Source organism: Rutilus rutilus, assembly GCF_951802725.1.
Source record: "Rutilus rutilus genome assembly, chromosome: 10".
Lineage (NCBI taxonomy): Eukaryota > Metazoa > Chordata > Actinopteri > Cypriniformes > Leuciscidae > Rutilus > Rutilus rutilus.
In genome coordinates, this window is record NC_140215.1 from 40,636,110 (window position 1) to 40,649,649 (window position 13,540).

The following is a 13,540-nucleotide window of genomic DNA, read 5'->3' on the forward strand; positions in this document are numbered from 1 at the left end:
GCTGTAAGAACTTCCTGTCTGGCTTTAGCTGGTTACCTCTGGTCTCACTCTGATCTGCCATATCTTCACTCCAGCCTACAGACACCTCATTACATCTGCTGCTCTGCTGTTGTCATTGTCTCATCTCTACCTATTGTTTGGATTGCTACCTTCTCCCACCTCGTCGTGTCATCTGTTTATCAATAAAGCTGTTAATTGTCATCCTGCATTTGAGTCCTCCTTCAACAGATCCATAACAGCATCATTAGCCTTAAATTGACAAGTCCACAGACAGCTTACAGGAAACCTGTCGAATAAGTAACAGGTGGGATCTGTTTTATATTTTGATGTCATGATTGATAAAAATGAATAAAATTGATTAAATATCACTTTTATGTTAATCTTTGGGCCCCCCTGAGCATTTGCAGCCTTCAGAACCTCTAAATTCCACTGTCCATGAACAGCCTAAATTTTTGAATGGGATAGGTTGTAGGTGGGACGTCCAGATCTCAGCCTCTGGACAGAATTTTGAGATGAAACCTGCGCTCCTGTGCTCATCTGGACATGCCCTGCCCATGGTTTCAAAGAGATTGGAGAAACTTGAAAATTCGACCAAAAAAATCTCAAAGGGATATTTCAGTCAGTTTTTCAAGTTTCTCCAAACTCCCTGAAATGCACACCACTGTCGGGGCACGTCCAGACGAGCGCAGGTTTCAGTTCAAAATTCTGTCCAGAGGCTGAGAACTGGACGTCCCACGTACAATCTATCCCATTCAAAAATTTAGGCTGTTCGTGGTATGGCTGTAATCAACCAAAGAAAATCTTGGTCGACTCAAGTCCTGAAATTTTCGACTAAAAATTACGTTAGGAAAAAAAACGTTAAATTAATTAGCTGCGCACTGTGCGCAGTACTTGGTAGACTTGTCTGCCTAAATGAATTATAAATAAACATGTGGTGTTTAGTAGGCTACTAGTAGGCTATTTGCAGTATATTAAATCGTTTTTGACCTAATTATTTTGCACTGAAATGAGTCTGACACACGAGTCTGTCGGCTCTGACAGCGTTGCATCACGTGCACCTGCGCAATATCATAGCCTATGATTTCCGAAAATAGTACTATGTTGTCAACTAGTGATATCATCACAAGAACTTTTGAGGAATATGCAACATAATTTAGACAATTGTTTTTGTCATATGTATTATAATAACTGACAGACACTATAATTTCAGCCGCTCTGTGCAGCTGCTCTGTGGAGCTCAGCTTCGCGGCTGAGACACGAATAGATTATTAACTTTAAAAAAAATGCTGCCACACTGCCAATGTCTTTGTTGACATGGTAGAAGAGGTCTGACTGACTATGAATTAAACGCTCTCACAATTAAATAAATAATATTCAGCAAACCTTCTAGTAGCCTACTTTCTTCAGTCTGTCTCTCTTCTCCAGTGAGTTGGGCTAATCCAAAAGAAGTGAAATCAAGGGGGGTGTTCTGAAGACAGACTGTATACCTGTGAAACAGGGGTGCTCTGAAAACACCCCCATTAGCAATTAAAATGCTTGGAACAAAATACTGAGGAGGACTTTTACTTTCTGAAGCTGGACTTTACACCGCTGTTTTCTGTGGGCTTTTTTTATTTTTATTTTTATTTTTATTTTTTATTTTTTTATTGCATTTTAACAAGAACAAAACTTGATTTACATACAAGAGTACATAACCATACATGTCAGGGGTAAAGAAGAAAAGAAAAGTAAATAAAAATAAAAACAGCATAAACACCTGTACCTGTCAAACAGCTGTGTAGTTTTCCTAGCTTTTAGGTTTTTACTTTTGGGTATTGTTTCTAAATATATTTTAACATCAATTTTAAAATGTTCAAAATTTTGTATTTTTCCATTCCATTTGACTTTATGAATATAGTAACGGGCAATTATAACAATTAAATCTAAAATAAACAAAATATATTTATCACCCTCAAATGAAAACCATTTTAACATAACATCAATTTCTTCAAAGTTAACAAGAGTTATGACTTTTCTTTGCAAGTAATTACTGAGTTCTTTCCAAAACATTTGGGTCTTGGGACAGTCCCAAAATAGATGGTGTTAGTCTCAGGGGAAATTTTACAAAAAGCACAAATATCTTCGATGTTCACTTTAAAACGCTGTACCACAAGTTGGACTCTGGATATTTGACAGCAGATTGAACAGGACTTTTATTTTGGTCTGACGATATGACATCATAAAGCTGCGCCGTGCTCCTGCAACTGTTATGATTAAAGAAAGGTTTGTGGTTTTACGCATTTAAAGAGTTTAAATCGATACACGTCGATTTGATCGTTTTTACAAGAGTTTTGACCATGTATATTTAACATATCCTCACACAACAGTGTAAAAATACAACGAAAACACAAATATTATTATTAATAATGTTACATTTTATGAACAAATCGCAAATGGTTTCATGGCAACGTAATCTGTTAAATGTGCAAATCATCAAATATGAAGTGTATGTATAATTTGTTATTTTATTATAGTGCTTGTTTTGAGTGATTTTTGTTTAGTCAGTTTAAGTCCATTAACTCTCACTCTGACTGACTCCCTCACCAGTGCGCTGAACTACTGAACTAGAGCTGATTGAGACGCACTCAGAGATTTACTGTGGATTTATTTTTCTTTCTGTTAATTATTCTCATCTTAAACATGACAAATTGTCCAAACACACAGGAAAACTCCTGGAGAAACATCTGAGATCCACGACACTATTATAAAGATGGCGTTTATTAAACAGGAGAGTGAAGACATAAAGATTGAAGAAGTGTTCAGCGTGAAACATGAAGAAACTGAGGAACAAACAGGTTAGTTTCATTCGGTCCTTATTAAAATGATCTACAGAAATGAATGATGTTTCTAAAGAATGTCATATGAGTGTCCTAATTAAAGTGGTTTTATTTGACATGGAGCGGGTCTTCTCTTGTGGACAGACATGTTTGTTGAGATCACATGACCAGACAATTAGAAATAAAGTGTTTCTGCATAAACTTTAGAGGACCTACACTTGCATTATATGGACTAGATAGATTATTTATATGGATTATAAATCTGTGTTTATCGGAAGAAAGGAAATCATATACATCTGGGATGGTATAAGTGAGTAAATGATGAGAGAACATTAATTTTGGATGAAGTATCCCTTTAACTATCACCACAGCCCCATCAAGCACCTTTCACTAAACCAAAGATTGAAACCAAAAACAGTAATATTAATGATAATGTTAACAATTTATGAAAGGTGGCCCTTATTACAATAATAGACTTAAAAACAATCAAGTTTGTTGGTGGAAAAATATTGATATTGCCAAATCATGAGATTAGTTACAATTATTATTTTGATGTATTGACATCCATTTTATTTTAAACCCTAAACAAGTCAGTCATTTCATTTGACATGAGATCACTGCAGTTAGCAAATAACAACAAGCCCACAGGCCGTTTTTTAGGCAGTTTCACTTGTATAAAATTAACCCTAAGAAATGACCCACAGGCTCAACCCAGCTTTTGACTTTCCCCCTCAGACAGAGCGAGCGTGGGCTTATGCAGATGTATTTAGAGGTTATGTTTTGCTATTGGCCCTGAACTTATATATATATATATTTTTGACCAATTGCTTTCTTAAGTTCAAAAGCACTCTGATTTATTGTTTTGCGAGCAGTGAGTAGTGGAAAGTTTGGAAAACGTGTATCTGATATTAGGGATGCACGATTCATTGGCCACCATATCAGTATCAGCTGATAAATGATCATTTTTAATATTATTATCAATCCGATAAGAAAATCTGGCCTATATATTAAATGTGATAAATAATGCATTATTTTGTTCAGCTGAGACACTTCAGAGTAGGGCTGAATGATATATCATTACTTGCAAAGTTTAACCATCAGAGAGTGAAAGTTTATCATTTGCACGTGTTTTTAAAAGATAAATTGTATTAATTACGGTAATTAATTATATGGGTTAGATTTCATTTATACAGTCAAGACTGTATAATTTTGTAGACCGTTATTTTACATTTGATTGTTCAATTTCTGTACCTGAATACTGTTAGATTTACCTGAAAAACATAAAGCACTGCTTATTTCAACTGTATCTTTCTTTTATTGTATTTATCTATGCTTTATAAATTGTTTATTATTTCCTATGCAGATTCACTCCCCTACAAAATCACCCCAATTATTCTAGAATGATTAATTCTTTTGAAATAGAGCCATTCAAATCATCTAGTGAAGTTGTTTTTATATCGCAATATATATTGCAGAAAAAATAAATATCGCAATGTAACTTTTTTCTAATATAGTGCAGCATTACTTCAGATGTGCACTGTACGCCATGATGGTTTTGAATTGCTTGAAATATTAGAATCACTTCGAAAATAAAAGTACAGTAAAAGTGCAACATGTGCAGTACAATTCTGAGAATGATTATAATGAGAATATGACTGTAAAAGGACGTTGTGAATTCTTTGTTTGCCCGTGTTTTAGCTCACTTTTACGAGAAGAGCGCACCCACAACAGGAGGTACACATTCTGACCAGCACGTAACTTAGTTCAACTTCACTTGTGCATTCGTGTCATTTTGTGCAGATACAAGTTGTAATATTATGTTTATGTGGTATAAATATCTGATTAATCGCTTAAGATGCGTTTAATGAGTTTATTATCCTGTTAATAAAGCGCTTCAGTTTCCCGGTGTACATTCAGCTTCAGCGCAACTCAAACAGGAATGATTTTATTTGAAACAGTAATATTAATGTTAGATGTTTCTTTTTCAAAAACAAAAAACATTGATGCATTATTAATAATAATTAGCCCTTTTTGTCCTTGTATTATTTTCCTAAACAAAATGGTTTAATTAAAATCAGTCATTATTGTCCTTGCGGAGGCTATTCCATTTTATTTATCCATGACAAATACATTTTTATCATTTATATGTATGGTCCAATTATTTGTTTGCATTATTTAGGCATTATTTTATTGCTTTGTAAGGAAATTTCGCCAGTGTAAAATTTTTTTATGTTCATATCGGAACATCCCTACCTTTAAATTTCTGTTCCCTTTCGAAAGCGAACTCACACTGTGTCGATGACGCTATAGAGAACGCCTCCGCATGAACCGGTGTCTGAAAGCTTATACAATCACGGCAATCGTCATTGACCAGTGAAAACCTATGACGTCACTGCTAGTGCGACCTGGAAGTATAAAAGTGGGGGCTAGAGAACATGTCATCCTGCTTTCCTCTTCAGGCACTGTCTTGTTTGATTTGCGATCACCTTTAAAAGGTAAAGAAAATGATGTCAAGTGACAAACATTTTAAGAAATGTGCAGAATGTCCTCTCTCACGCCCTTCAGAAGCTTGCGAGAGTGCTGGAAGAGGATGTGTTTTCACTTACAATCAGCCCAAGAGAGCAGGAGATGGTTGATGAGGGTGAAGATGATGTACAACCTGAACCCTCACAGCCTCCCTGCCCCGCGTATGATGAGCTGTTGAGTGTTATGACACGGGTATGTGTCGATGCCCCCAATTGACGAGAGGCTCCGGCCCTGCCTTCTGATCTACTCCAGATGACATCTCGCTTGATGGCAGGGCATTCACGGCGGCGGGTCAGGCTGGTCCTGCTATACATGTCTGCGTTACAAGCGTACCAGGTCGACCCGCTGAAGGATTTGGACCAGGGTCAGGGTCTCTCCCCGCTGCCGCTATCGGCACCTTGATATCCACCTTGTATTTATATATATCTCACTTTAGAGAAGCGTTAGAAATGAGACTATAGCTGTGAACTTCAGACAGATGATATTCATGTGTGAGACTCCATATCTGGCTTAGGCATGTGTAATATGTTTTTGGAGGCGATCTGCTTGAAGCATCCTCGCCCCGAGCCCCTCAGGGTCTGAGTGTAGGTTCATTAGAGCTAGAGCCCATCAGTTCATCTTCTGTAAGGTCTAGTTTTGGAGCTGGACACGAATATTCGAATTCGGTGGGTTGGTATTCGATTGAAACTTTTGGGATTCGAATATTCGTTTTTTTTGTTTTGTTTTTTTGTACACCTGGCATCCCCCTCGAAACGGTTCTTATTGCGCTTGAATATGTTAACAGTATAAAATCTGGCGAAATAAAATACATTATTATCCCGTTATTATCAATCTGAATTAATCTAGGAGCTTGTTAAAACTCAAACGTGAGATTTTACTGGGACGTCACGTTTATTGAAACGTTACCTTGTTCTATTTAGCCTCTTACAGTTGAATTATATTTAAGGGAATTCATTTAATTTAATTTAAACTCAGACCTCCATTTTACAACAGATGCGTGTTTATTTTAGCACTTCCATCAGTGAAACACCACACTACAGCCTATAAAACATTTTTTTAAAATTCAGTAAATATTGGTAACCTAAATAATATAAGAAAGTTACATATTATTTAACAAACTTTTGTTTTATATTTCACGACAAAGATGCGTCATATATCGTACCGCTCTGCACTGTGAGAGGGATGAGGGACATGAGCAGGAAAGAAGCTAAGCTATTATGTTTTTATCTGTGCTGTGTTTTTGTTTTTTTATTTATCTGTTTTGTAATTATTTATTTAGCTTTTCTGTGTATTATGTTTCCTGTGAAGTCCCATGTTTTTATTTTATTCAAATTATTTTAACTATTTGAATCGACTGACATGACATTTTAACTAGTTTTAACTATATCTTAATTGTTATGATTATGTAAAGCACATTGGGCTACCGTTCTGTGTATGAAATGGGCTATATCAATAAACCTGAATCTGAACCTGAAAGAGACCGTCATAGGCGTAATTTACGGGTGGGACACCACTACTTTCCCCACCACTTTTTGAAACATCTTGCGGCACGGATGTACCTAATACACATAAATAAAACATTTCCAGTTAACTAGCAGAGCATTCATTTCGTTCGTTTGTTAAATAAGAGGCGTTCTATCGCTGAAATGTGTTGTTTTTTAAATCAAGCTGCTGAGTGCTCTTTGCCGCTGCAATCAGTGGTGTGGATACAGTGTTCTCTTGTGGCTCGCGCACAGTCTTCACACAGACGCGCGCTCTGATCTATCGCTTAACGCTGTTAATCCATTTATTCACGTGAAAATAATTGAAAAAATATTTTTGAAAATCACTATTATTGAAAACTATTGAAATTGATTTCTGGACATCGTAATATTTTTTTCGGACAATTGTTATTGTAAACATGTATTATACTGTAAATATTATCTGATTTACTATTCTATTAGGTATCAGGCCTATGACATTCGCGTTTTTACTGTGGTAAAGTAGAAAAAACACTGTAGGACAAATGAAAAGCGAACCAAATGAAGAAACTTTTATATAACCTGAGTGAAGATTTGGGAAAAGAAATAAGATATTCCATGTCCAATGGAATATTTTTAAATTCACTGATAATCGGGTGACCAGATTGCAAAACATAATACAAAACTAGTAGTGATGCGGTTGTCAAGTTAACTGGCACAGCCCTACTGCCCGAGTGAGGCGTGCCGCTTCGGGCTCGCGCTGTTCTGTAGGTTATTAAAAGTTTATTAATTCTGAATGTGTCATATGTCCATTTTGCACCAAATTAGACACTGCACTTCCTTGAGTCCGCAGCAACACACTCGCCATGTGTGTAGTCGATTTGGATGAATGGTTCTTGACATAATAAAAATGTAAAATGACAGACAGACAGACACTCGGAGATTCCTGCCTTTATTAGAGAGAAGAATATGTCCAGCCCCCTCCCCAAAAAGCTTTGAATATTTGGTGTTGTTTATTACCGAAGCTTCAAAGCTCCAAAAATGTATTCGGAACAGCTCTACCAGCTAGGTGTAACGTAATTTAGTGATTCTGACAGGTCAATTTAGCTCAAAAGGAATTATTAATTAATTTATAGTGAATTCGAAAGAATCACTTATTACGGCCGAGCAAATGACTCATACAGAGTTCATTTGAACCGGCCACAACTATCAGCTCTGCAGCGGATATAAATATCCAAACTATAGTGAAACTATTTATTAGCAAGGTAACTTAGATCAGCAGTTTAAGACATTAAATTCGTAAGCAAATAACACAAGTAACACTTCTCTTTAAAATACAAACAAGACTTTATTGATTATTCTAACATATAAAACTAATATCTAACACAAACACACGCAAACACATTCATACGAGTTGCAGAAAGAAAGAGAGTGAGGAAAGAATGAGTTTTAAGAGATGATGAAATCCCAAGTTTCTATATGCACTTATAAGACATGACCTGAACGAACCATCAATCATTAATTTAACCCTTCTATCGTTTCTTAGGCGGGTTATTAAATCTATATCAATGCACCAGTTCAGCTTAAGAGTCTGGAGGCTACTTGCTTGTTTTTGCGTTCCTTTTGGGGATGGCGTCTCCATGCCTGGATAGATGTCACGTGGTGTGCTGGGGCGGCCAATCACGTGGTGTGCTGGCGGATGAATGGAAAGTCTTTGAAGCTGGAAAGCAGGCTTTGCAGTCGAATCGTGGACCGAAACTTTGCCGCAAAACTTAACGTAGAACCGAGACTCACAACGGAAAAGAAAAGAAAACTAAGAAAAGAAAGAAAACTGAGACGAGAGTAGTTAGATGGCTTGAATGAAGCTGTTTAACCCATGTTCTTCTGAGTCTGTCAAGTCACTCCGTCATGGCTTCTCCATGATCGTTTTTGAATGTACTTTTCTTTTTCTCTTCTCCCTCCTCCAAAGCTTGGTTCGGGTCCTAAGATTTTAAACTCAAATGTTTGTCCAGCCTCCTGGATAAGTTCTGACCAATTAGACACTGTCTTTATTTAAGAGGTGGCATTTTCTTCACTTCTCATCGTAAATCATGCGTTATCTTTGATCTCCTTACTCTCCAAGCTCTAGCAGAGAGTACAGAGGCCACAGTTTAGACATCATTACTATTATAAGAATATGAAACATTTTACACAGATTTCAATCAAGCCATCTTTTGAATTAAGAACATACAATCATACTGATAGGAAACAAGACACACTTTCATTCAAACATCTAATAGTTATAACAATTACATGACTTATATGGGATCTAAGCATATTAGACACACATATAGGTTGTAGACACAATATAGAATTATGTAGTTGAACGATGTTTGATTATAAGTCCGTCAAGAATTGTTTTGGGATGATTTTATGTATTTTTTATAGGAAAAAGTCTCAGTCTCTGTGGTTTTAAGAGATTTCAACCTTGGGGTCATTCAGAGTTCCTTAAGAAGAAGGAGGAGGTCTGTTTTGTATATCTGTTGTGGTGTATATCTAGTTTCACCCTGCCCCACTGGGGCTCAGGTAGAGACACATCAAGTACTCCCTCCCATTCAGGTCGGTTTGAGTACACTTTCTTAGAGCCTAGCACTGCCCAGCCTGACGCTCTTGACAGTCAGATCTGTAGGCCTTCAGAAGGCCTCCTCAATAGTCCGGAAGCATAAGATTGTACTCCCCTTGTTTAAAGGGTAGATAGCACTTCTGCTGAGTACACTGCCTGTTGGCAATGTAAACAAAGTATAACCAGGACCACAGAAATGTCTGTAAGAGCACGTAAGAACGTCTGAGGCTAGCTTTGCTAACACGGATCGTTTTCAAGTAGTCAGGCCTTTATACAGGCCTCCTTGAAAGCGGCTCCCCAACGAGTTAGATGTTTTCCATTAATCATCACACTGCAGGCTCCCTTGGAGCCTCCCTGATTCTAGCCCAGAGCCTGGTCAGTATATATCAGGTTGAGCATAGTGTTCCAGACACTACCTGAGGTTCATGAATACTATGAATACTAAGCTCCCTAAAACTAGTCGGAAGGTCGGAGGACTCTCACGAGGCCCTCCCTGTTAGATCAGCCCTAGAGCTGGAGGCGCTCCCTTTATTAGAGTGCCCAGCCTCCACAATGCTTTACTCCACAATGCTTTACTCAAACTGGATCTACACAGTGCTTTAGAGTTACTCCCCTCGTTTGCAATTTAATTTAATTTAAAAGGTGCTGTAACGACTGTAACCTATGTTCCCTGAGAACAGGAAAGGAGACACTTGTCTTTCACCATGCCTCGGGATGCCTGCTGAACAGTCCCTTTATTAGACAAACGCATTAAAACTGTCATTAACCATTGTCTTAACGCATGCAGGCACGTTCCCAGTTAGTCATCAATTAGTTAAGCTGTGAGGTTGTCAGCTGTGTGTTGCCATTAAACTGGTGTTAACTTGTATTTGTATTTTTTCGCTTTAGACCTGATTCCACTGAAAGAAGAGAGTCAAGAACTGAATAATATGGAAGATGAACATCATGATTTCAAGACTGGAGAGAAATTAACAAAGATGGAAAAGACTCACTCACGAAAAAGAGCTCAGAAGACCAAACCTAACCGTTATTTCACTTGCCTTGAATGTGGAAAAAGTTTCAGTCAAAAACGAAACCTTAAATCCCACATGGTAGTTCACACTGGAGAAAAGCCTTTCACCTGCCAACAGTGTGGAAAGAGTTTCACTCAAATGCAAAGCCTTGAAGTCCATATAAGAATTCACACTGGAGAAAAGCCTCATACTTGCTCTCATTGTGAACAGAGTTTTGCTAATAAACACATACTTAATGTCCACATGAGAATTCACACTGGAGAGAAGCCTTTCACCTGCCAACAGTGTGGAAAGAGTTTCAATCGAAAACAAAACCTTAATGTCCACATGAGAATTCACACTGGAGAGAGTCCTTTCACCTGTCAACAGTGTGGAAAGTGTTTCAAACAAAAACAAAACCTTAATGTCCACATGAGAATTCACACTGGAGAGAGTCCTTTCACCTGTCAACATTGTGGAAAGAGTTTCATTCAGAATCAAAGACTTAAAGACCACATGAAACTTCACACTGGAGAGATTCCTTTCACCTGCCAACAGTGTGGAAAGAGTTTCACTCAAAAATACAACCTTAATGTCCACATGAGAATTCACACTGGAGAAAAGCCTTATACTTGCTCTCGTTGTGAACAGAGTTTTGCACATAAAATCACACTTAATTCCCACATGATAATTCACACTGGAGAAAAGCCTTTCCCCTGCCAACAGTGTGGAAAGAGTTTCACTCAAAAACACAACCTTAATGTCCACATGAGAGTTCACACTGGAGAAAAGCTTTACAACAGTTGTAAATCTTAGGTTTCACATTATCATTTACACTGGAGAGAAACCGTTAATTGGAAAAAAAAAAACGTTCACATGTGATCAGTGTGGAAAGAGTTTCACACGTAAAAGAACCCTTGATTGCCACATGAGCAGGGTTCTCAAGTCTCACGCATTGGCCGTGAGACACACGCAATTCAACCAGTTCACACGCTCACACGCCACACCGTGTATTTCTCACGCTGAAAAGGCAATGCCAACCAAGTTGTCCTGCAAGCTTTAAATATAACGTTGTATACGAGCGCAGGCACACAAAGTGAAGTTTCCTGCCGCCAGCACGTATCTCGGCCAGATTGCGTTCGTTACATAGATGCGCGAACCATAGCCGCGAACACACGGAAGTTGACGGAAAATTCTCGGCCGCCGTACGTTCGTTACTAAGTAACCAACAACATCACGCGAACATACGTCTTGATGGAGAAGGTAAGTTGGAATTAAGAAAGCTCGTCTAACATTTTTAGGCCAGAACGTTAAATATATCAATGTTATCAAGGCGTCAAAATGTGCAACAAACACTTACAACACAAAACACATTTCATAAGCTGCAGTGTGTACTCTTGTGTACACACATACACACACACACACATGTAGTGTTTTAATTTTTTATGGGGACTTTCCATAGACATAATGATTTTTATACTGTACAAACTGTATATTCTATTCCCTTACACTAACCCTACCCCTAAACCTACCCATCACAGCAAACTTACTGCAATTTCACATTTTCAAAAAAACATAACTTTTTTGATTTATAAGCCGTTTTCCTCATGGGGACCAAAAAATTTCCCCACACGAACAAGGATTTCGGATATTGCCATCCTTGTGGGGACATTTTGTCCCCATAATGTAAGGTTTACCAGGCCATACTTACACACACACACCTTAATACTATGTCATTTGTTCACAATGTCCCACCACACAATAAATCATTATACCATTACGACTAGACACATTCAAAATGCAAAAAGATTTGTTTTTCCAAACTGTTTGGAGCAATTTGTTATATTTTTGTATATTTGTAATTTTGAAATATAACATTTAAGAGTATATTTGATGTGATTAATTGCTCTGTCATTTATCAGATTTACCAATTGTTATAATTTCAATTTGTGCTGGTTAATTATGAACAATGGGTAAAATTGGGGGGCGGGGATGGACGGGCGGGGGCGGGGCTCCATTAGGGCTCCTCCCCTAACCGCATGTGATCTCACTCCAAGCTTTTGATAAAACTTGAGAACCCTGCACATGAGGATTCACTCAGGAGAGAACAGTTTTATATGTCATCACTGTGGAAAGAGTTTCAGTTGTAAAAGTAGCCTCAACACTCACATGAGACTTCACGCTGGAGAGAAGCTTTTCATCTGTAAACTGTATGGCAAGAGTTTTTCACAAAAAGGAAATCTTAAGGCTCACACAAGTACTTGCACAGGAAAGCAGTTCACGTGTTGAAAATGCTGTCTTGCTGTGAAATGCCACTGTGTAATTGAATGATTATACATACAATTACAAAAACTGAATGAAAAAAGAACATTACACCACATTATTTGCTTAATTGTTTGTGAGAGAATGCATTGATAATGTTTTCAATCTGGACTTGAATATGGCCACTGTTGGGGCTCATCTGGTGACATCTGGAAGTTTGTTAGAGTTGCAAGTGCCTCACCACTGATCCTGACTCACCGCTAATTGCCTGGCGGGGACTACTTCCAAGTAGTATTTGCCCATTGCAAAATGCATTCAGAAAGCAAAGAGATTAAAAAAACGCAATGTTCGCTAGAATCTTGGGGAAGGGATGCTGCCACCTCTCCATCTAGAATGAAAAATGTAGCAGGAAGCCACTGCAATCCACCAACATACCTATCATCATTCATGCCAACCCCTACCTCCCCTTTGTGGTGGAAGTGGATGTCGCCACCCTCAGGCATTGGAGCAGTGTTGTCTCAGCTTTATAGTGACAGTAGGAAATTAAAGTAACATAGATTGTTTTGGCTTTACAGCAGCTTTAGAATAAAGTTATTGTCCAGCTGAAGTTAGTTTTGATTGTTTCACTTCCGTTGCAAAGATCTTTAGTTATTAACTTAGGGGGCGCTTACACAACCTTAATGCGCTCCGGCCCACTCATTCGCACAACAACAGTGCCTGGTGATTCGAGAAAGCAAACCTTAAAATAGGTTCCAAGGTGAAAGCATTGAAAAATTTAACACTGACAAGTGTGCACGTGTATTACGTGTTTAGTCTATAGCAGGGGTGCCCAACCCAGCTCCTGCCGATCGACTGTCCTGCACAGTTCATCTCCAACCCTAA

At 38.0% G+C, this 13,540-nt stretch overlaps 1 protein-coding gene across 1 annotated transcript; it reads left to right on the forward strand.

The window, feature by feature from the left end:
• Positions 1-2,210: 2,210 nt before the first annotated feature.
• LOC311298329 (uncharacterized protein) lies at positions 2,211-13,540 on the forward strand. Its single transcript, XM_084421151.1, has 3 exons — positions 2,211-2,262; positions 2,704-2,834; positions 10,293-13,540. Exons 1-3 carry the CDS (start codon positions 2,249-2,251, stop codon positions 11,210-11,212), a joined length of 1,065 nt encoding a protein of 354 aa, XP_084277277.1. The 5' UTR covers positions 2,211-2,248; the 3' UTR covers positions 11,213-13,540.

Bases quoted from the DNA above. Each gene is read 5' to 3' on its own strand.
- LOC311298329 (XM_084421151.1), top strand. The intron at 2,835-10,292 runs GTTAGTTTCATT...TTTTCGCTTTAG, and splicing joins AGAAACTGAGGAACAAACAG to ACCTGATTCCACTGAAAGAA.